The sequence below is a fragment of the Nannobrachium achirus genome, assembly GCF_963921795.1.
Source record: "Nannobrachium achirus genome assembly, chromosome: 9".
In the NCBI taxonomy this organism is placed as follows: Eukaryota; Metazoa; Chordata; class Actinopteri; order Myctophiformes; family Myctophidae; genus Nannobrachium; species Nannobrachium achirus.
In genome coordinates, this window is record NC_137818.1 from 59,471,888 (window position 1) to 59,497,180 (window position 25,293).

The window sequence follows — 25,293 nt, forward strand, 5'->3', positions numbered from 1 at the left end:
ACGAAACTATGGCACCACCTCTTTAATTTCAATATCATAAACAGACTTTCCGTTGCATTACATCGTACATATCTGTCTGTGCAAAGAACTAAAGAAACACAAACAACAATTAACTTTTCGCCACTTCCCCAAAGATGCGACCAACAAAAGTTATCACTCTCAGCTTAAGGTGCAACATTGTTTTCTCACTCAACAGTAAAGAAACCAACATAAAGTTTAAGTGTATAGAGCATATTATGCACATTTCTAAAGTGACAATTTAAGGACATTTTAATACTTCTAAAATGACAAATTAAACATTGGCCAAATGATCAGATATTAGAGGCAGAAATTGTGAGAATAGCCGATCTACATGCTCACAACGCCTCGCATTGCGAGGCGTTGTGAGCATGTAGATCTGCTATTTTCACAATAGAACTGTGTTACACAAAATGCAATGCCTCAACTCTTAGTGCTCGTCAGGATAGGGGGGTCCCCAGTTAAAATATGATTCTTTTGGGGGTCGCAAACTGAAAAGGTTGAGAAACACGTGATCTGGAGAACACCCACAGAAAGCTCTGCTTCAGTGCTAACCCCACAGTGACAAAGTTACACTCCATCCATCCCACCACCCACATGCCAATGTCTCTTCACCTTAAAGCAAAGCAATTATGCACATTATCCAATCAAGTGTACAAATACAATTAGACTAACCAATCCTTTTAGCTCCTACAGGTCCTCTCTCAGGGGAGATATTAAAGTGTCTTTCTTGCTCAGGGACATTTCAACACATAATAATTATGTAAACTCAATGTAAACAAACCAAGCCACTGTGCTTTCTTGGGTTTAAATCCTATTAGTGGACCTTGTATCTGAACTGTACTGTCTTGTGCTGTGCTTTTCCTTTGCAAATTTCTAATAAAGTATTCAATCAATCAATCAATCAATCGATCAATCAATCAATCAATCAATCAATCAATCAATCAATCAATCAGGCTGCCTATATGTTGACACATGTACACATACATACAGGCTACACATTCAGTTATTATGGCCGCCCTAAGTTAGCCTAACAGACCTGTAAGGGTCAATATGGTTCCTAAATGTAAATAATTTAGCTGGAGAGTTAGCTAGATTTGTCTGGTTTCCAAGCTAGTTACTTTACAGATTTAAATTAGTAATAGAAAACATACATAACCCTAACCCAAGTATTATTAAGCAAACCAGCAGCACATAAAGTAATTAAAAAAGAGACCAACCTTTAGGCCTACAAGCTGCAATATTAAAGTGACACGTTAATGTATTACTAAGGTTATTAGTCCACTAACTACTATCCAATAATATGATTGTGAAATGGAGCATTCTGCATAATGCATTTGGTCGGCTAATGTGTTGCTAACTTGCTACCAAATACCAATACTTTATTTTAAATACAGGATGTTTAATGTAACAGAGTATCTACACCAGGGCAGGAATTTCATGGAGGCCATGAAGGCCTTGGCTGCCGTTGCCCCTCAGTTTGGCCTTGTGCCACTCCAAGAAATGGCATGCCCTGAGGCCACAGTGGCCTTAATGCCCCAGCTGACTGTACCACTTTCTTCTCTGTCTCTTTCTTGTCGATATATAGACAGTAGACACCGGTGTCTCTTTCTTGTCATGTAGACACAAGTGTCTTTTGTTAAGATCCTTCAGATTCTTTTGTTGGGACTCAACAAGATTATTTTGTTGAGTCCCCATCTTTAAACCAATCCAGTGACTTTGATTGGTGCAGGGCTGAGCATGGATCAGATTGTAAATACCATCATTTATCTATTTCACTGCAGATTAGGTTACCATCCCAAAACCCTTAAATTCAACACATTCTTTCAATGGACTAAAATCTTGTCTTGTTTGATGGCCTTCCTGTCCTGGCAATTGGCTTTTGTGCCCTCAAAAAAATGGACAACACCAGGGCACGGTAGCGCAGTGGTTAGCACTTCGCCTCACAGCTAGAAGGTCCTGGGTTCGATTCCTGCCGGGGGATGCTGTGGGCGCTGGGGGCGTGTTCCTCCCTCCGCATCATCAGCACCCACACCCTAGGTGGGGTTGGCGATAGGGCCTTTCTGTGTGGAGTTTGCATGTTCTCCCCTTGTCTCCAAGGGTAGATGCCCTCACAACAAAACATGCAGTAGTCCTGGTTTCTATACTACCTCCCCCTAGCCAGCCAGGTGCTTCCCAATTCCCCTGGCGTGGCAGGGGGAGAGCAGAAACCAGGACTACAGGTTAGGTAGTTGGCACTGGGTGAATAAATGGGTTGCAAAAACCGTGGGATAAAAAAATGTGTTAAAAGAAAAATGGACAACACCAAAGGACAAGTGGCCTTGCCCCTAAAAAGACGAAATGCCAGGCCTGATCTATGCTGTGGTTTTGCACGTTTTACTTTAGTAGCAAAAAAGAAAAAAGTGAATAGGCCTACTTCTTCCACCACAGAGCATAGGCGCAGGGTAATTTATGTGCTCTTTGCCTCCCTGTTGAGAGAACCAGTATTAAAACTCAACAACAGAGTCCAAGCCAAACATTGATTTTTTATGATCCCACCAAAACAACATTATGCCTCTCTCTCAAAAGAGACAGCCTAAATCAGCGGTCTTCAGCAGGGGGTCCGGGACCCCCTAGGGCAGTGTTTCTCAACCACTGTGCCTGGGGACCTTTCGTGTGCCCCTGAGAAGGGTCAAGTGTGCCCCTTGAAACTACTTGAAAGCCAGTATTGTATTTATCATTTAAAAAAAGATTTAAACTTGTGAAAACAGCCGATCTACAAGCACACAACGCCTCGCTGAGGCGTTGTGTGCTTGTAGATCTGCTACTGTTGTGCGACAGCCTTGTATGATGAAGCAGGGCTTTACTTTGCGAAGAAACGTACACATTTGAAACTTGGAGATACAAGGTTTCTTCCTGCTTGAACCCTGGTATCCTTATTCTGTTTGGAACATTAGCCAAGAACAGCCGATCTACAAGCTCACAACGCCTCGCTATTCTTGGCAAAGAGGTTTTGTGTATAGTGAAAAGAAAAGCAGACCAAGTATTGACGGTTCAAGTCGTGTCTAAAAATACACATTAAACCAACAACCTACTGACTGTAGAATACTAGGTCTAAATTCTAATAGAATTGTAAGGAAGATTTTTGAGTGGGACATCTCGACTAAGGATGCATGGGCTATGGACATGTATGATATTCTGTTGAGAGCTGGGTATGAAGACCATTATAATAATAAAGAAAACATACAGAGTATGGTAATAAAATACATTATTTTTCAAAACGTAAAGGACAAATGGGAACTAGATATATGGTGTAAACCAAAGCGCTGCACATATTGTGAGATAAAACATGTCTATGGTCCAGAAAACTATGTATTGTATAACCTTTCAAAAAAGAAACGATCTTTATGTGCTCAAATCAGGGCTGGTATACTTGGTCTTCATATTGAGACGGGTAGATCGTAGGCACAGCTGAGGAGGATAGGTTATGTGGTTTGTGTGAGCTTAATGAAATTGAAAATGAAATGAATTTTGTTTTCTATTGCCCATTCTACAACTCTATTAGGCAGAGACTTTTTAATAAGGTAGATCCAAATTATGAATTTGTGTGGTGTGATGACTCAGAGAAGCTGAGACGACTGTTTCAATATGATATTTTTTCTTTTGCTTCATTTCTGGAGAAAGCTTGGTCAATTAGAAGGATTGCATTGTTTGTTTTATTTAAGATAATTTTGTTTCTGATGTATTGTTCTCATGGTTATGAATTTGTTAATGTATAACATGGGCGTAGTGTAAACGCTGGAAGGACTACTAATGTAAGTTCACTTTGATGTTCAATGTGTCATAATCCCATATGGGATGGGCCAAATTGTGGCATGACACGGAAATAACATTTTCATTCATTCATTCATTCATTCATTCATTCATACTGTACACTGTACACTGATGATATTGTTGTCAAACAAGTCTAAGCTGTCTCACGAATCTATGAAAATGTTAATCTGCCACACGATTTTATACAATAGGTAGTGGGGGTCCCTGCTTCATCTCTCTCTCAGCTAAGGGGTCCTTGACCTGAAAACGTTGAAGGTTCACATTATATTTCATATATCTCCACAAGCTGGGATTTTAAGGAGAACACTTGACAAGACAGTAGGGGGAGATCTTGGACTGCATTTGACTCATGTGTTGACGTGATACATAGACTGTAAAAAAAAACGAAAAAAAAACGAAAAAAAAAAACATTGTATAACAATTAACCACTTAAATCCTCTATAATTTAAAGTAAAACTGGACTTTTTCCCATCTGCACCAAATCTCTTCACCAGCAGAATAGGGATGCTAGGGTTCAAGTGGTTAAGAGAATAAAGTAATCTGCAGTTCTCATCACGCGAGGTAGAAACATCACATACTGTACAGTATTTCCATCTCCAGTAGGCTACGTGTGCTTAAGTTATTTTTGGCCCGTTTCCGAGGTCATCGATTTAAAACCCATTGAGAAAAGATGTATAATATTCATATTTAATATAAGGGTTAGCGTCTAGTTACAGTACTGTGAATGACACTCCTGTAATGACAAATAGAAATGCGTGACTCTTGACCGCTGTCATCAATCTTTAATGAAGGGAATCTTTTATTAAAGTAACTTGTGTGTGTGTGTGTGTGTGTGTGTGTGTGTGTGTGTGTGTGTGTGTGCGTGCGTGCGTGCGTGCGTGTGTGTGTTTGTGTGCGCGTGCGTGCGTGTACAGAATACAGTGAATTCAGTGACCATTTGCGACTCACCAAATGTATACTTACTGAAGTCATACGACCATGCCGCTTGTCTTTTATGCAACAGTTAAACTGCTATAGTAAGTATACGTTAGATCAGGGGTCTTCAACAGGGAGTCCGGGAGTCAGAGTTACTACGGGGGGTCCTCCAAATCTTCCAATTCTTTTTATATTAACAACTTGAACCCTAGTGTCCATATTCTGAGAACTGTAGCCAAGAATAGCAGATCTACAAGCTCACAACGCCTCGTGCTGCGAGGCGTTGTGAGCTTGTAGATCGGCTATTTTGGCAAAGAGGTTTAATTGGTTTAGAGGGGGAAAAGAGCAGACTGAGTACAGAGTAAAAGGTCAAGTTTATTAAGTATTGATGGTTCAAGTGGTTAAATATCTGGAAACACAAATTGACATGAATCCAAAATACACTGATGATTGTGTCAAACATTGAAACTATATGGAATCTATGAAAAGGTTGTGGGGGTCCCTGCTTCATCTCTCTCAACTAAGAGCCTGAAAGCGTTGAAGACCCCGTTAGATGGATGAAGCTAGGCAAGAGTGCTTAAAACAGTTGTGTTAAAACAGCAGGTATAACAAATCAGCAGGGGGAAAACACTTTTCTTTTTACAGAGCAGGATATATTAGACATTACTTGATGAAGACAGACTCTGTCTGACAAAAACAAAAAAACAAAAGTCACGTCAAGGTTGTGTTTCCTGAGTTGTGGCACATAGAGCCTTTAATCAATGGATCTACAATGACATCATGATGTGTATTCCAAACAACTATATTTCTGTTCCAATCCTTGGCTTTCATTACCCAAAATGTCAAAATATCAATTATGAACTTTTTTTTTCTTTAGTTCTTTTGTACAAATGTAGAAATATAACAATGATTGCAAATCAGGATTTCCCTTTATAAAGGTAAAAAGGAGTTATTGTTTGATAAAAAACAATACCACTTAACATCATTCTCAATTGGTTGATACCTCATTGAAACTAAATTATTTTAAAAAAACTCTGTAAATACAGTATATCGTCGTCGGGCAGAAACCTCGTATCTCCAAGTTTCAAATTTGTATGTTCTTTCGCAAAGTAACGCCCTGCTTCATCATACAAGGCCGTCGCACAAAAATAGGGAAAACAGCAGATCTACAAGCTCACAACGCCTCGCTGTGCGAGGCGCTGTGTGCTTGTAGATCGGCTGTTTTCACTAGTTTAAATCATTTTTAAAATGATATTAAAGGCAAAACGAATGGTTTTGGACATACAAGGTTTTCACCCGACAACGACGATATGGACCATTTTTATACACAATGAGCATTTATTATGAACTACAGTACATCCTACTTGTGCAAATTTATAAAAAGTTCAGAATTCAATAGTCAAAGTTTACATCGGACGTTTTACGTAGCATGCATTCTGGTTTAAGATTCAGAAAAAAACGAAACAAAAGAACGTTACTTGAAATAGCTAAAACATGACGAGTACCAATCAAAATGATCTTTAATCACGTTGCAGTATCGTCCAATCAGAATAGGGTTGATAAAAAAATAGGGGGAGAGGGGGAAAAAAGCACTGAATGGTGCCTTAGAACAGTGGTTCTCAACCTGTGGGTCGGGACCCCCAGGGGGGTCCCCACATTATTTTGGCGGGTCCCCAGATGATTAACCTAATGTGCAACATTGTTTTCTCACTCAACAGTAAAGAAACCAACATAAAGTTTAAGTGTATAGAGCATATTATGCACATTTCTAAAGTGACAATTTAAGGACATTTTAATACTTCTAAAATGACAAATTAAACATTTTGCCAAATGATCAGAAATTAGAGGCATAAATTATGAAAATAGCCGATCTACATACTCACAACGCCTCGCATTGCGAGGCGTTGTGAGCATGTAGATCTGCTATTTTCACGATAGAACTGTGTTATACAAAATGCAATGCCTCAACTCTTAGTGCTCGTCAGGATAGGGGGGTCCCCAGTTAAAATATGATTCTTTTGGGGGTCGCATTGTCCAAATTGTTAAATATTAGAGGTGGAAATTGTGAAAATAGCCGATCTACATGCTCACAACGCCTCGCAACGCGAGGCGTTGTGAGCATGTAGATCTGCTATTTTCACAATAGAACCGTCTTATATAAAATGTAATTCCTCAACTCTTAGTGCTCGTCAGGGTGGGGGGGGGGGGGGGGGTCCCAAAATATGATTATTTTGGAGGTCACGGCCTGGAAAGGTTGAGAAACACTGCCTTAGAAGAAGAAGCTTAGTGAGCCAATCAGAGCAGCGCTTCGTCTCCCAATCCTCTTCCTGTCTGTCTGTCTGCCTGTCTGTCTGCTCTGGACCCGCCAGCAGCATCGTAGCAAATCAATCTTCACATCCACAGCTTCCCGTCAAAGTCTGAACGAGGCCATAGAAGACAAGAGGTTAAAGTAGACGTTAATGAAATGCAGGCATTTGACACTCATGGCTTGCCCACTTTCGGGCAGGTGGAGTTTGCTTTCAGGTTGCCCGACTGGGCAAGTGCTCGTTTTTTATAGTGGATGCACACGAGATATCTGTCTAAACACCTGAACGTGGCCAGAGCACTCTTTCTTCTGGTCTGTGGAATGTAAAATAAGAGCACTGTTTAGCTACAATGTGCTGTTTTCACTGTTGCTACGCTTAAAAATATAATGGGTGTGAACCCATAGTCATATTCAATCATAGCTATGTACTGTATGGTAGGTATTTGGATACAAATTTACATGTGACATTTGTATCGCACAGCCCCAGAAAGTAAAATAAAATAAGTTTTAAATTGAACAGTAATAACATTTTATAATGGACGATTTACTTTTTGGGCGAGTGGGCATGACCTTTGGGCAAGTAGAACATGACATGTCGTGCAAGTGCCTCTGAGACCTTAGTGTTAACCCCTGAAATGGAATCTCTCTCTCTCTCTTTTATTTTAAAACGAAACACTTTCATACTTTTACTCCAGTACATTTTGAATTACGGACTTTTACTTGAATACAAAGTATTTCTATATTGCAGTATTGATACTTTTACTTTCAAAAAACTTTTGGTCATTTTATCTTCTAATCAGGCTTTTATGAACACCCTGGACAGTGGACAGTTTTTAATTTGCTTGATTCAATATTTAGATATTTGATGTAAATGTTACCAGGCCCTCCTCCTGCAGGACACCTCCCCATACACACCCATTGTAACTTCAAACTCCATTTTAACCATGATAGATTCATCAAAAACACCCATGATTCTTTCTGGTAACTCATACTGGCCGTTTCTTTTGACAACCTTTTTCACTTAATTGGATAAATGTCATAAATAAAACTGCCTCCTCACGATTAAGGAGGGTATTATGGGTCACCAGAAAAAATAATGGGTGTTTTTGATGAATCTATCATGGTTAAAATAGAGTTTGAAGTTACAATGGGTGTGTATGGGGAGGGGCCCTTGACAGGGATGACCAGATAACATTTACATCAAATATCTAAATATTGAATCAAGCAAATTAAAATTTGTCCTGGGTGTTAATAAAAGCCTGAGTAGACAATAAGTGACCAAAAGCTTTTGTTGAAAGTGAAATATCCCTTTAAGAAAGACTTTTTCCATCACAGTAAATACAATATAACTATTGGATCTGCAGTGGTTGGAAGTGGTCTCCCTACTCTTCCATTGAGGAATTTAGACCCCAGTGTCGGTCAGGTAGGATATCTACTGTACTGGTTGACAATGTCAATGAAGTTATTTGAAACAAGACACTACATAAGTGACATTCTCAAATATTTTACAGGAAAGCTTTCCATTGATTGTAATACTTTACGGTAATTAAAAACATTAAAATAGTATTTTAAAATATATTCATTGAAGCCTAATCTGTATTAAAGTATAGATTACTTAAACATATAGCTTTCAATTAAATAAAGTAGGTCGGGAGTGGCTTATTGTCGGTATCAGCCGGTAACACGTGGGAGTCTGTCCCCGTTACAATGCGCTAGACCCCTGGGAGATGGACTGCTGAGGTGGAGCGCCACACCTACCATCAGCTCCCAGTACTTGCCGCACGACTTGCCAAGCCGTGCTACTCATACGCTGAGTTGGCGGTGCCCGGAATCGAACCCATGACCTTGCGGTTCAAAGGCGAGAGCTCTACCGACTGAGCTAATTACAATCAATGGAAAGCTGTCCTGTAAAATATTTGAGAAGGTCACTTGCTCCAAGCCCTTGTAGTTTGGGACATTGTTGACATTACCTTCCCCCATCAGGAGGGGGAGACAGACATACACATAACATTTACAGATTCATACAGAAACATATTTGTTCTTACCTTTATTGCAGTCTTTGGACATGTCTCTTGCCTTCAATAGGTTGTTTTTGAAGTCTACGGAAGGTACAAACCAGCCACATGATATTGTTATCGAGCAAGGGTTAATCTGACAGCAGAGCTAATATGGTTTTATCTATGCGGAAGAGGCTTACCTGAATTCAGGGGTTCCAGGTTGCAGGCCTTCAGCTCCGTGCTGTCCAATGGGATGTCATCCTCATTGAACACATGACCCCTGCATAGGAATGAGTGACAAGTTGCCATGGGAACGACTCTACAGCATGTATAAGTAGTGTACTGTAATGCTTTTCAGTTCTTAGTTCTTACCGTTCAGATCTGCGCAGTTCATACTCCATCCCTGAAAATTAGATTGATCTCAATTACCAGTACACAACAGCACAACACATTAAAACATTGTGTTAAAAAAAAAAAAAATAATAATAATATATATATATATATATATATATATATATATATATATATATATATATAGAGAGAGAGAGAGAGAGAGAGAGAGAGAGAGAGAGAGAGAGAGATTTTTTTTCTTTTTTTCCCCTTATCGTCATTTTGGGGGTGAACTACTCCTTTAATGGGTTGACGGTAAGAGCCGAGGTGACGAGGAGAGGAGAGCACACAGAGGACACTCACACACGCTACCTCTCTTCCTGCGTCGGCGCGTCAGCAGAACCACAGCGGCTACGATGAACGCCAGCAGACAGAAGGTGGCCAGGATGTAGCCCAGCTGCAGGGTGAAGTGACCTCGAGGCTCAGGCAGGATGACGTTGACCACGCGAGGCCTGTCCGCCTCGTCTGTGCCTGAAGGACAAGAACACATATGCACAGTGTATACATGGAATCAAACGGCTTCTCCGGAGCACTAAATGTATTGTGTTAGTCTCATACCGTACTTATACACATGAGGTTGTGTGTGTGTGTGTGTGTGTGTGTGTGTGTGTGTGTGTGTGTGTGTGTGTGTGTGTGTGTGTGTTGCAATATGTTGTCAGTTTGTAGAGTTCAGTGTATGCTAATTAATAGCTTGTTTGCTTGTTCATTGTCTAAAGTTATGTTATTTTCATATATAGTTCATTGTTTATGGGTTTGCTTATAAGTCAGATGTTCTTCAATTCTTTCAAATTGATTAGAACATTACATCGGACCTGAAAATCTGGCATCGGTTGGGCGCTAGTAAATAAATACTACATATCCGAGTGCATCCAAGGTCTTTTTCAGCCTTAAACTGGAAGCAAACCAGATGAACTATATAAATACAAAGCTCTGCCAAGATGGAAATGCAGCTGCAACTGGGTGTTTACAATGTGGATGTACGGAGGTGTGTCACTGTCACATTGGTCATGGATGGGAATTGTAGTTTTTCTGGGATTTCCAAAGTTAGCCTCAAATGTAAAAGTTATGGCAAATACTACACCTATTCAGTCTGTTTCAGCTCTAAACAGAAAGCTTTCTATAGTAGAGGTTATTAAAAAAAAAAAGAATAAGACAGCTATGGCAGCTGTTACTGGCGGAAATATCAAACTGAATCGCTTTTGGATTGGATTTGTTTAGTGCATTAGTGTGAATGGCAATACACAAGGACTGAATTGAAAACCGTTTCTATACAACTCAAAATATTATTACCCTGGAGGCTTATTTAATTTACTTTGCAAGAGCGAGAGAGAGAGAGAGAGAGGGTGGAGGGAGGGAGGGAGGGAGCGAGCAGGGGCGTCAATTGGGTATGGCAGGGGTATGCAGCTGCCATACCCTGGGTCCAGAGGGGAAAATAAAAGTTACTTTTAAATATAAATCCATGAATGTCTCTGTGTCTATCTGTGCTGGTTATTATGTTGTTAAATTACAGTAAAATAACTACAAATGCAACATTTTACAAAATGGTCACTTTAACAAGTTATTATACTTATATTCTCCACACTTATATTCTCCCTGTCTTGACAAAATGGTATATTCCCAGGTTCCGCAGGTCAGCTGCACAGGTGCAATTCATTATTGTTAATTGTGACACGTTTACTAACATTCCAAGTTTAGCTGTACTTGAACAACCGTTCCAGGCTGCCATATCCAGCCCAAGAAACCGTAGAAACGGGGGGAAAAAAATAGAATGTACTTCTTAAAATAAATATAGTATCATGCCTGTTGGTACGGTATGGCAACATGACTGGTGTCTTGAACGCGCGCGAAGGCGCGCGTGCAAGACACCAGTCATGTTGCCATACCTTAGCTTTTTCCTGAACTGACGCCACTGTGGAGGGAGTGAGCTGGACTTAAATGTCAAAATGCTTTTCAGCAGTAATGACTACCAGGCCTGATGTCATGCAGCTGCTTTTCCTGCACAGAAAAACAGGCTAACCAGAGAAGAGGAGGGGGAGGCAGGGGAGGCAGGAATTCGGTTATGTGGTGTGTCTGTCCGTCTGAATTACTTTTCCAGTTATTTTGTCCTTCTTATAAACACACAGAAGTCTAGTTTCGTGTCACGGAAAACAAATAACTGACACCTCCTTTATGAGTAAACTCTTAACGGCGTGACAAGCCAGTCTAAACACACAACTTGCTAACTGCACGGGTCCGTTTCTAAACAATTACTGAAAGGCTTTGAACTGAATCGCTATGGAAGAATGACAACCGAGAGAAAATAGTGGCAATGGCAGAGTTTCATTCTGTACCACTCATGTCGAGGATGCCATATTTTCCACTTTGACTACTGCCTGTTGCATATACTGTACAGTCCAACGAGCAATAACAACTGCTGTTGTAGAAGCCTTCAGTCCCATCTCTGCTGTTAACCACCCATTTCTAACCTGGCTATATAATGTATTTTGGGCATACCTTATATTGTCAAAACATTTTCCCAACAAATAGCAGATCTACTGTACGATCTACCTTATTAAGCTTGTAGATCTTCTATTTTCTCTATTTGTCATATGACCAAGTATAAGTGGTTAAGTGGTTAGTCTCGCGTAGCCAGACAACGATTCCACAATCTCCGAATGCTATAGCAGTGTTTCTGAAACCTTTATATTTCAAGGTCTCCCCTTAACTCTGACAGTATACAAATGGAACCAAATGGACCCTAACAGGTCCATTTGTTTCCATTTGTACACTGTTAGAGTTACAGACTTGTATGGGTCAATTTAGACCCCCACAAAGGAACCCACAAAGTCCCTGGAATCCACTTTGAGAACCACTGCTATATAGAGTCTGGAACTACAGCTCCTGAACGGCGAGTAATGGCAGCTGGCATTTCCATTCACGAAAATATATTTTAAAATGTCATTTCTGCTAAGCAGCAAGCTAAACACGCTTAGATGATTTGTATTTATATAATGATACATGTGCGCGACGTGAGACGGAAACGGAAGTGAGGAGGAGGCTTCACTTCCGCTTTAACCGGATACTCATCGTTCTTCTTACGTTATTCCAGACGACGGGAGCATTTCCAAATCGCGGAGTCAACAGTCTGGCCACGCTAGGAGACTATTAAGTGGTTAATCATACATGTTCCCACACCAGTCAAAGTGAAACACTGTTATTACTTTGCAAAAACCAGGTCTCTCTGTGCATATGAAATTCCACCTGACACCAAGCTTACTGCCGCCCAAATCACACAGATGCTGCTGAAATGTTATGATGACACAGAGAAGATGAAGGCACCTATGTCATTGTTCTTCTTTCTTATCAAGCAGGCTTCCAAAATCACCAATATCACCAAAAATAGAACACAACATCAAGACAAGATAATGTGCTTTTCTGCCATTATCGATTAACTGTCGCCCCAATACAACAGGGCTCAATGACATTTGATTGGCGGTGCTCAAAATACACCATCTCCGTCGAAGAATAGTTTTTCATGATGACACCACATAAGCCTTGTTTCATTGAGAAAGATATCCTACCTGTAAGTAAATCGGTCAACTAGATGCTACCAGACCCCTAGAAAGAGATAGTTATGACACTTACGTCGACTCCCATTGTAAGCGTGGAAAGCGGACGTGACGTCACTATTTAGCGTACTGGAGTCTGATGATATTCCTGCTGCTCTTCAGCCTCGTCCAACTCCATTATAACCGAGGCATTTTCACTCGCTGGTAAGTAGACTAAATCACGTCTTTCCCCCCTTTTAACGCATTCACAGGCCTCTCCAAGTTAATTTAAGTGAATTTTAAGTCAATAAAGTAAATAATTTAAAAGTCAACAAAGTCAAATTTCTTACATCAAACATTAACTAGAGCCGATTATGTGAAATAATAATGTTGCCTACCTTGGAGAGGCCTGTGAATGCGTTAAAAGGGTGGAAAAAGACCTGATTTAGTCTACTTACCAGCAAGTGAAATACAATGGAGGTGGACGGGGCTGAAGAGCTGTAGGAATGTCACCAGGCTCCAGCGACGCCACTTCCGGTCTGCGGCGAGATCAAAGCGTGACGACACTCTCCATAGACCGCTCTGGATGCTACTGTAGTTCATCAAAAAGAGCAGATGTGAAATATTCCATCTCCAATCGGGCTATGCCGGTCTAACTGAGCCAGACTTATTATTGCGGCCTGTACTGTAAGTGAGGAGCGAGGTTAGTAGTAATTATCACCGGAAAAGAAATGAACTAAACTAGTGAAAACAGCCCATCTACAAGCACACAACGCCTCGCACCGCGAGGCGTTGTGTCGGGTGAAAACCTTGCATGTCCAAAACTGTTCGTTGAACTAAACTAGTGAAAACAGCCGATCTACAAGCACACAACGCCTCGCAGTGCGAGGCGTTCTGTGCTTGTAGATCTGCTGTTTTCACTACTTTTGTGCGACAGCCTTGTATGATGAAGCAGGGCTTTACTTTACGAAAAAACATAAAAAAATTGAAACTTGGAGATACGAGGTTTCTGCCCGACAACGACGAACATGCTGCACAGAGGTTGAACTTTGTGGAGGAGGCGGCCGTCCCTGTTGGACGGGGAATCATTTGCAAGTCAATGAACCAACAGAAAGAAAGCATCTTCATTTTCTGAATCAGACGTGGGGATTCGTGTTCATTTCTCGACAGCACTCTCACTGCTTCCTCTGTGATCACAATAAAGGCATAGCGTTCTGCTCTTGTCTTGCCGTAAATGATTACAGCATTAAGCCATTTAGGCCTAGAAATATTGAATGCTTTAACTATTATAATAGCATAGATATACAAGTTCACAGCGCGGCACTCGAAAAATCGTACAAATGTGTGTACAGTTTTCAATATATTTTTTTAAAAGCAAACTTTTGTAACTCAAATCTCTGCTTCTGGGGGATCCCTGGAACAACATATTTTGAGATGGGGGTCTGCGGCCAAAATCTTTTAATTTTGGGGGTCCTTGACATGAAAAAGTTTGAAAACAGCTGATTTAGAGGAAGGATTTAGACTTCGGATCAAAGATCGGGTCAAAGATATTCAAAGATTTGCACACATTTTCAAGATTTTTCAAAAATAGCAGATCTACAAGCTCGCAGCGCGGCACTCGGTGCCGCGCAGTGAGCTTGTATATCTGCTATTTTTCAATAGTTAAAGCATAAAATAATGGTTAAGGTGGTTCAATCAAATCTACTCGGGCGCGTTCCAGGTATTTGAGAGTTAAAGTAAAAGGCTGTAATGACATTTGTAATTGCGTTTGATTGCTTGGAGAGACTGCAGCAGGGCCTCTTGGGCATTCATCTGACGAACAAAAAGAGCACCAGTGTGTGCAGTGCACACGTTCCACCGCGATGCCTCGCCGAGATGACTTCAAAGGAGCCAGACGGGAAGGCATCGATCCACGTGCAACATGTCTCGCACAGCGTCCCCCTCGCGCAGAACCATTAAACGCGGGCCAGCGTTGCTTTAAAAGGGGAAGGAGGCTTCATAATCTGACACATAACTTTAGCCCCCCTCCTCTCGCTCGGCTCTTTCATGTCCACACAGCTGGTCCAGATGTGGAACAGATGTAGCAGACTTCCTCCGGCTGCTGATAAACAAGCCCGGACCAGGCCGAGGCTGATACACATCGGCAGGGGTGTCGCACCAAATTCTGGGCCCTGGGTGCAAGGATTCACTGCGGGCCCCCCATGAACTGGGAACTCATTATTACGCATTATTTTGTGCCTTAACTATTGAAAAATAGCAGATATACAAGCTCACAGCGCGGCACCGAGTGCCGCGCTGCAAGCTTGTAGATCTGCTATTTTTGAAAAATCGTGAACATTTGTGCAAGTCTTTGAATATTTAAGTTTTTAAAAAAAAACTATGTTTCTATGTCAGCGGTGCTCAAACTTTTTCATGTGAAGGACCCCCAAAATTATTTGTATTTGGCCACGGACCCCCATCTCAAAATATTTAGTTCCAGGGACCACCCAGAAGCAGAATTTGAGTTACAAATGTTCGCTTAAAAAAATACATTTATTCAAAGATTTGCACACATTTTCACGACTTTTCAAAAATAGCTAAAGTATAAAATAATTCCAGGTCCCTCCACCTTGGGCCCTAGTAACTCAGTCCCACTTCCCCCCAACCCCCCCTGTGACGCCCCTGCACATCGGCTCAGGAACAGACACGGAACGGGGAGAAGAAGGAGGATAAACAAACCTGGCGGTGCAGAGCGAGCGGTCTAGAAAGGGAAGTGCGGAGAACATTAGAGAGGCAGGGGCTGACATTTCTGAAAAGGGCCTTTTGGTGAAAATATTGAAAATAGACGACCTCCAAACTCACAACGCGTTGTGAGCTAGGAGGTCGGCGATTTTCGTTACTTCATAACACACTAAACTATAAGCATAAAAAAGGCAATACTGGAGATGTGGTGTGGATTTCTGGACAGTGAGGGCATTTCTTTTGACATAAGATGCTGCATTCAAGTTCAGGAGAATTTGGACAAGGCAATTCTCTTGAATGCTGCCTTCGGCTATGGCATGGAAGGTTACATGTCTCATGTCTCCTTTCCGACACTAACCCTATCTCTTACCCAAACCCTAAACTTAACCTCTATGGAAGTGTTGCCACTCCGACAATAAGAAGTCAATGTCTGAGTGGCGACATGTCGGAATGGAGAGCCGTCATGGGCATGGAAAGGGGGCATTTGCATTTATTTCACCATAGTAAAAACTGCATTCATGGTCTAGAGAGGGCACTTTTTTACAGACGGATAAAAGGGCAGGGGCTCAAGCCCCCTTTGATGGCTACGTGTGCACGTGCCTGGGTGCCTGGATGGTGTGGGGAGTTTGGAAAAATGGGGTCAAACTGAGGAAAAAGAAGTGGTAGAGCTTACAGCTCCACTCCCTACGGCTCGGGCTGTGATATCCTACTGCTTCTCTTCTGCAGAGTAGAACTGTCTGCTGTTGTAAACTTAAACCACCGTTTAACTGAGGAAAAATGAGAAATGTCTCCGATGGAAATGGGACCACTTCCGTTTCTAGCCAATTAGTGGTTATTTAAAGAGCTTCTTAGACCGGAGCAAAGCCTGCAGTCAGTCTGTGCAAACCCCTGCTCTGCAACTCACAATGCTTCTTTCTCTATTTCTTTCTCTTTCTTTGTCTTGCTTTCTTTCAACTTCTGGTTTGTGCATTCATTCCTGCTGTCTCTTCCTTCTTCGGTCCAAACACAAAAGCAGGAAGGTTTGAGAACAGGCATTGGCAAGAGGAGGAACTGACTTTACCGAGCAAATATGCTTATAAATCTAATGCAACCCACATGGAAGTGTCCAGGAACAATGTTCTCACTCTGTGCTCACCAGCCCTAAGAGACTCTCAAAGCCCAGTCACTTTTTGGCTCCGAGCTCATTAACATTTAGGCCTAGAGTTATTGAATGCTTTAACTACTGCTATTTGTGAAAAAGTTGTGAAAATGTGTGCAAATCTTTGAATATATGTATTTTTAAAGCGAACGTTTGTAACTCAAATTTGGCTTCAAATATCTAGTTCCCTGGAACTAGATATTTTGAGATGGGGGTCCGTGGCCAAATAAATATCAGTTTGGGGGTCCTTCACATGAAAAAGTTTGAGAACCACTGACATAGTAGTCTCTAAAGAACAGACCAACTGATCTCTCCAGTTAAGTGAAAAGGACACTTTCTTTGACGATGGCTGGCCAGATTGCTGACAAACCAAACATAGGGTTTTTCAAAAAATCTTAGAAGGATTCAAAAGACACTTATAGAATCGGGTCAAAATTCTAATTTTCACGATTTTTCAAAAATAGCAGATCTGCAAGCTCGCAGCGCGGCACCGCGCTGTGAGCTTGTATATCTGCTATTTTTCATTAGTTAAAGCATAAAATAACGATACACAATATAGTGTACCCGTTCTGAATGGGTTAATGGAACTGCAAATATGGATTAGTTCCCTGGCTAGCGATTATTCTATCGATTACTTTTTTTTAAATTAATCAAGTCATTGAGAAGCAAATTATTTGGATAATATATAATTATACATTTTTTAACACGTTAATGATTTAGAATTTCTTTGCTATCGACTAACCACTACAAACTATTTTATACTTTGTTGTACAATGGTGTCACGCAGATAATAGCCGATCTACAATCACGCAATGCACCACATTGCGACATGTTGTGATCTGCTGCTATCTATGATCTGTTTATTAAATCGATTTGTCCGATTAACATTCGCACCACTAGATCATATAAGAAAATATATATATACCGGTCAAATATATACAAATATATACAAGCTCAAAACGCATCGCGCTGCGATGCGTTATGAGCTTGTAGATCGGCTATTTTTGCTTCTTTTGAATTGGAATGCTGAATAATATTTTGTTATTTCTTAATTGGAATCCTGAAATGTAACATTTTGATTTAATTTCAAACACATTTAGTTATATAGTCATGTTAACTTTATGAACATAACTACAAATACATTGGACATTGTACAAAAAAAAATGTAATACTACTACAGTATACTAGTGATTAACACAGCGGGTGCCCAGAATTATTCAACTTTTAATTTGCTGGTGCCCATGGCAACCCGCCATTTTACCTACCTTTGAAGTACTGGCGAGAAAAGTAATCCGAGTAAATGTAATCCAAGCATGTCCTGTTTATTTTGCGAAAATCTTTTCTTTCAGTCAGGACCGTTTTTTATCAATTCTAAGCCACAGCGTTTGTGTTTTTGAGGAAAAAAAGAAAAAAGGAAAAGAATCCGGAGAAAACAGCATTTTTGTGCAGCCGCTAAACAGGAAGTCAACGAGACAGACAGCACGTCCGGGTGACGTAATTTCACGCTGCATGTTGGGAAATGGAGTTTGTTTCATCACCGTGGTAGCCAAGTACAGTAGCTACAGTATAGTTTACTGTACAACACGTCAACGCATTGTTGGGCACTCGTAAACATCAAAGAGATTGGCGCGTGGGCACCACGTGGGCGTTTAATGTGTTAAGCTACTAATATAGACTGACGGAATTAAAGCAGGTCATGTTTAGAATTGTAACAGCTGAAATCAGTAATATATACAGTATTCCAGTATTCCAGTACATGTATGTTCTAGGAAGTAACATCTCATACGTGTTATCGGCGTGTCGTTGGGGAGCGCCAGGGGGGCTTCGGTGAGGCCGTCGTCGTCAACGTCCTCGCGGGGAGGAAGCGGGGGCCCCACGGTCAGCCTGAAGATGCGTCTCTCGTGCAGACCACAGTAGTGGTGGTGCAGGTGGCAGATGTACAGGCCCCTGTCCGCGGGCGCCAGGTCAGCAAATGTCAGCGAGAAGTCCCCCAGGGAGAAGGCGTCCTCCTCCACGCTCATCTTGTTGCGGAGGAACAGCGGGCCGTACTCCCGCCGCTCCCCGGAGGCGTAGAGGTCCACCAGGCGGTCGGCCTTGTCGGGACGCACGCCGGGGGCCTGGAACGTAAGGGGTGGGGGGCGATATGGGGGAAAATACGATATCACGATATATTCCCAAGCTGTATCACGAGTCACAACACACAATCAGGGGTTGACACTAAGGTATCAGAGGCAATTGCCCGTCGGGCAAGTACAGGTCATGTTCTACTTGCCCAAAGGTCATGCCCACTTGCCCGAAAAGTAAATTGTCCATTATAAAATGATAGGTACGATTTTAATTACCCCTCAATTTAACATTTTTTCTTTACATTCTGGGGCTGTGTGATAAAAAATGTCATACCTCAATACCTCCAAATCCAAATACCAAATACCTACATAGCTATGATTGGATATGTCTATGGTTTCACACTTGTTATTTATTTTATATTTTTGAGCAACAGTAAAAACGCACATTAAAAAAGCACATTATAGGTCAACAGTGCTCTAATTTTACATTCCACAGACCAGAAGACAGCATGCTGGCCACGTTCAAGTGTTTAGACAGATATCTCGTATCATGTTTATAGACGGTTGCGTCTCCTCTCAAATGAGATCTTGCCCGGTCGGGCAACCTGAAAGCAAACTTCACCTGTCTGAAAGTTTTATTTACCTGCCGGGGGCAGGTGGGCAAGCCTGCACAATCTTATCACGATTCCTTTTCATGTTGTTTTTTTATGGTCATTTTTCGAGTTACTTAACAGTGCAACCACCTACAGTACACGGTAAGAAAGGAGTAACAGACCAATGGTCCTCAATGTGGGGTCCAGGGACTCTCTAGGTTCCTTTTGGGAGGTCTAAATTGATCCTTACAGGTATGTAACTCTGACAGTATAAAAATAAAACCAAATGGACCCATAAGGGTCCATTTGGTTTCATTTGTATAATGTCAAGAGTTATTTTAAAGTTTGTGAAAAAATGCCGTTTTAAAGCTATACTCTGTAACTTTTCCAATAGAACTAATCTTAAAATTGTCCTAACTATTAAATCGCTAAAGTTTAGAACACCCACTCCGTTAATTTCAGCCCCTAAAGCCTTCTTTTTATATGTTTTCTACTGAGCTGTGACAGAGGCAGCATTTTGCTGCAAAATTACGCCATCTGCATCTTTCCGTATACGTTGTATATACGTTGGCCAATCACAGCGCGGATCATACACTACCGGCCAATCACAGCGTGTCTTGCCGTCTCTTCAGGAAGTAGCTTGCCTCAGCAACAGTGTGTTGGAGTCTTGCCTGTTACTCCCCAATGCCTGGTCGCAGAGGAACGTGAGACCCCTCTAAAGATGCGTATCGGCGAGGTGAAGGCGGTCGCGGTGTTGCGACCCCGCTCCGGTGGTCCGCGGCGCCCCCGGGCGAAAAGCGTCCGTAAAAAGCAATACCGCTACTGACCAGTAGTTGAGCAACTTCCATAGTATAGCTTTAAATTAATTCTGCAATGGATCTCTGTATTAACAATTCAACAGGATTTTTTACAAGGCTCCCTCATTGTATCACGATATATACGATATCTCTGAAAAGGCATGTCGTGGAGTCATTGTATCGTCTCAACGATATTTATCACCATATCGCCCAACCCCTACCTGGAAGTCCCAGTGGGCCACCTGTTGCTGGTCCTCCTGAAGACCGTCTCTCCACAGGGACCGCCGGTTGACGCAAGGCAGCGCCACGGAGCTGCCCAGCAACACCACGAACACCGTCTTCTCGCCGTCCCAGAAGCGCTTCTCTTTGCGGACTGAAAGAACAGATTATGTGCAGTATTTACGTACATATCGTCATTGTCTGGCCAAAACCTCTCAACTTCATTTTTGAGGTTTTTTATGTTTTTGGCATAAATCAGGGCTATTGAACACCCTTTACATCTGAGTGTTGGTTAAAATAATATTGAAGCAATGGAAAGTAGTAAAATGTGAGGGCGCCCGCTGGCCTAGTGGTCAGGGCACATACCACATACTAGGCTATGATGCCTGCTGGCGTCGCCGGTTCGATTCCTGATCCGGATGACCTTTTCCACATGTCATTCCCCATCTCTCTCCCCATTTCCTGTCAGTCTACTATCCTATCAAATAAAGGCATATAAAGCCCAAAAACAAATCTTAAAAAAAAAAAAAAAGGAAAGTAGTAAAAAGTGCTTGGGACAAAACCTCCTAACTCCACACTTTCTGCCAAACCAGCAAACTCCACCCGATTGGCCCCCTCTTTATTTCATAAATATGTGCTATTGAACACCCTTTACGTCTGTGTGTTGGTTAAAATAATATTGAACCAATGAAAAGTAGTAAAAAGTCCTTCGGTCAAAACCTCCTAACTCCACTTGAGCTCGTTTTCCAGAAAATTTACATTTTGGAGTTAGGAGGTTTCGGCCCGACAGCAGAGATAAATTGTTTGGTTGTTCATCACAATGCTAGGGAGGAGTTACAGGCTTTGGGTTCCAGACTGCTCAAAGAGCCTCCTCACCTGACTTTGTGACGTTGAGCTGGATCTGGATGGACTGGTGAATCTGACAGTAGTGATGGTGCAGATTGCAGGTGTAAACGCCGCGGTCAGATGCTACCACATCTGGAAGAAGCAGCATACATACAACAATATGAAATGAATGAAACAATATTGCTTATATAATATACATATCAGACAGTATTTACCGATAACACTCCCCTTCCCTCGATGTCCACACATGAAGCTAGATAGCATTTTTAGGTTTTAGAAAGCTTTTTTTACTGATTAGGTGCATGGTCTACCTATATTATTATTTTTTCTGATTGATATTCCAATGCATTTGTTGTATTGTTGTTGATGTATTGACATATTATCTTGCTTATTATATTGATGTATATTACCTGCTTATTGTAAGTCGCTTTGGATTAATAGAGTCTGCTAAATGCCTAAACTGTAAACTGTTTTCATGTACAATATACCATACACGGCCCCCACCTTCACTTAATGCGGCCCTCAGGTTAATACTGGAATACTGATGTATTATTGATTTCAGCTGTTATAATTCCAAACATGACCTGCTTTAATTCCTTCAGTCTATATTAGTAGCTTAATGACTAGTATAATAGTACTAAAAATATATATATTTTTTATGTCCAATGTATTTGTATTCAAGTTCATAAAGTTAACATGAGTATATAATTAAACGTGTTTGAAATAAAATCAAAATGTTACATTTCAGGATTAAAAAAAAATAAAATAAAAAATCAGGATTCCAATTCAAAAGAAGCAAATGCGTTTTGAGCTTATAGATCTGCTATTTTTGCTTCTTTTTCATGAGATACTAGAATGAGAAAGTAGGACTTGGCAATATACATTGTGGCCCTCTGGAGTGAAGGTGGAAATATAGTGGCCCTCATCATCATCAAAGTTGCCCACCCCTGCATTATACAATATACTGTCGTCGTTGGGCAAAAACCTCTATATTTCATCTTGAGCTAAGCTCCAACATCTGGTGTCCCGAAGCGTGGCCTACACCTGGCCTACAAGAGCCCCAAGTTTCTTGTACGCCCAGGGTCACATTGGCCAAGCTTCACGGGACGCTTAATATAATTAACTCATAAATAGCACCGCTCACTTCACACTAGGTGTGATTCTTTCACAAACTTGCCCTATTTAATCATCGTATGACAGTGTCATGAGAGTGTCACGCAAAGACAGCAAAAAATAGACAAATGGTTTCCACTAGAACAGGGGTCTTCAACGTTTTCAGGCCAAGGACCCCTTAGCTGAGAAAGACATGAAGCAGGGACCCCCAGATTCCATATAGTTTCATCGTTTGACACCAAAATCATCAGTGTATTTTGGAATTATGTCAATTTGCGTTATCAGATATGTAACCACTTGAACCGCCAATTCTTAATAAACTTGACCTTGCACTCTGTACTTAGTGTGCTCTTTTTTTGTGAGCTTGTAGATCTGCTATTTTTGGCTAAAGTTCTCGGAATATGGACACTAGAGTTCAAGTGGTTAATATAAAAAAAGGAGAAAAAAAACTTTCTATCATTCAAAGAATTGGAGGACCCCCTGTAGTAACTCTGTCCCGGACCCCCTGTTGAAGACCCCTGCACTAGAACATCAGTCAACATTGAGTCTCACTGTTGAAAACGAGGGAGAAGTTGCCGTCGCTGAAGGCAGAGTTGGGGACGTAGATGCGTCCCTTGTTGAAGCCGTTGTAGACCCTCTGGTTGGCGCCGGGGGACATGTCCAGGATGCGTTCCACGGAGTACTCTGGACTGGTGCGGACCACGTCCCAGTGGACCACCCTCTGCCGGTCCTTAGATAGATAGATAGATAGATAGATAGATACCTTTATTATCCCAAGGGGGGAAATCAGTTGCCCAGAGGCAGCACAGCAGTATAAGGTTATTTAGAAAGTTACAGAGAAGTAAGAAAAAGATAAAAGAAAAACAACAACAGAGTACAGTAAAGAGCAAGGTACATCAAGAGAGGGAACAAATAATATATAAATATATATATATATACATAAAGTGTCCTTAAGCACAACTATCAAAATAGTACAGTGTCCAAAACAAAAGTGACCATAGCAGTCAATGCTAGTTAGTGCAACAAGTATCTCACTGTCATGTCAAACGCAAGCAAAAATACCCAAAACTACTAACACAACCTAATAGTGCAGTGTCAAAAAAGTCAGTGCGAAAAAAAAAGAAAAAAAAAAATCAAAAGGAAAAAGAAACTAGAAAGGGTGTCACAGCCCGACGCACATGAGCACCCTCCCTGGAAGGTCCTTAGAGGTCAGAGTCAGTACAACTATAGTTCCGTCATCCTAGGTTAGGAAGGTAGTCCTCCTCAATGGACCATTGTGTGTTTCATGGTACCTTCAGGCGGTCCTGGGTCCACACCATGCGGGGGCTGTGGCAGGGCAGGGCGGCCCTGGTGCCCGCCGGGAGGGTGATGTTCTTGGCCTCCACGACCACGCCGAGCCTGCTGCTGCTCTGTGCCCAGGCTGACATGACAGGACAAATAAGTAGACAATCACACTGTAAACCATCAGACAAATAAATAGACAATCACACTGTAAACCAGTGGTTCTCAAATATCGTCAAGGACCCCCAAATTGATATGTATTTGACCACACGGACCACGATATGAACATATTGTGTGCCAGGGAGGAACTCCAATAAGATTTGTGCTGTTGAACATTTTCAAGATTATTCCAAAACCTTCAGAATTTTCCAAGATTTTGCAAGTACTCAGATCTACAAACGCACAAGCTTGCGGTGTGATGCATTGTGAGCAGATCAGCTATTTTAGAATAGCCAAAGAATAAACTGTGGTTAAAGTGGTTACAGTGATTTCAAATCTCGCTGTAGTGTGGACACCTTGAAACTCGCCCAAGTACCAATGGGGGTCCCCTAAACCCTCTTTGGTAACCAATGCTCTAAAGCAGTGGTTCTCAACCTTTTCAGTCCGCGACCCCCAGAATTGGGGAGCCCCCCACCCTGATGAGCACTAAGAGTTGAGGCATTACATTTTTGTATAACACGGTTCTATTGTGAAAAAAATCTACATGCTCCCAACGCCTCATGTTGTGAGGCACTGTGAGCATGTAGATCGGCTATTTTCACAATTTCTGCCTCTAATATTTGGCCAATGTTTAATTTGTCATTTTGGAGGTACTGTATTAAAAAGTCCTTAAATTGTCACTTTAGAAATGTGTGATACCCTTTTTTATTGCTGAGTGAGAAAACAACATTGCACATTAAGTTAATCATCTGGGGACCCCCCCCCCCCCCCCCCCCCCAGATGATGACCCAGATACTTCAGTTACTTACAGACCCACAGGTTGAGAACCACTGCTCTAAAGGTGCGATTCATCCTTTTACAGTACACAAGACATTAAGTCAAAACAACGGTCATGAACGGCATGCCGACAAATGTCTGTCACTTGGAAGAGATACACATAGCTACAGTATAAACATCAAGAAGAAGTTAAAAGTAGACTTTTAAATGAGAGTACAGAGAAAAGAGTACAATTTGATACGTGAGAGTAGATCTTCGGGCTTACCGGCAGGCATGAAGAGGACAGCAAGAACTGAAACAGACAACACAAAATTGATGTTTAGAGTCATTCTCTCGAAGGCTTTGCTTTAATCACAGGGGCTGCTCTTCTTATAGGCCTACGGCTGGCTCGCACGCTCTCTCCCAAAGACCTCCGCGCTAAATCACCGAATAAGAATCTTGTGTTTATGTTGAATCATCCGTGCAAAAGGAGAGGAGTCAGCAAATTGGCTCTATCCCGAACTTGACCCACAAGTCAGGCTACTCAGAGCAGATGAGTCACCAAACTTTTCGTGAGAGGACTTCTTAAAGAAACAGAGAAAAGGAAATAAAGAAACGGCAGCATGTTTAAAGTGGGAA

The 25,293-nt window shown here is 41.6% G+C and overlaps 1 protein-coding gene across 1 annotated transcript; it reads right to left on the reverse strand.

The window, feature by feature from the left end:
* Positions 1 to 7,137: 7,137 nt before the first annotated feature.
* Positions 7,138 to 25,004, reverse strand: LOC308291031 (matrix remodeling-associated protein 8-like; the record flags this gene model as incomplete). The annotated part of the gene is made up of 11 exons (XM_080732946.1): positions 7,138 to 7,163; positions 9,097 to 9,150; positions 9,249 to 9,328; positions 9,421 to 9,451; positions 9,751 to 9,909; positions 18,611 to 18,941; positions 20,502 to 20,653; positions 21,376 to 21,477; positions 23,011 to 23,188; positions 23,751 to 23,878; positions 24,941 to 25,004. The coding sequence occupies 11 exons, from the start codon at positions 25,002 to 25,004 to the stop codon at positions 7,138 to 7,140; spliced, it is 1,305 nt and encodes a 434-aa protein (XP_080589072.1).
* Positions 25,005 to 25,293: the final 289 nt, after the last annotated feature.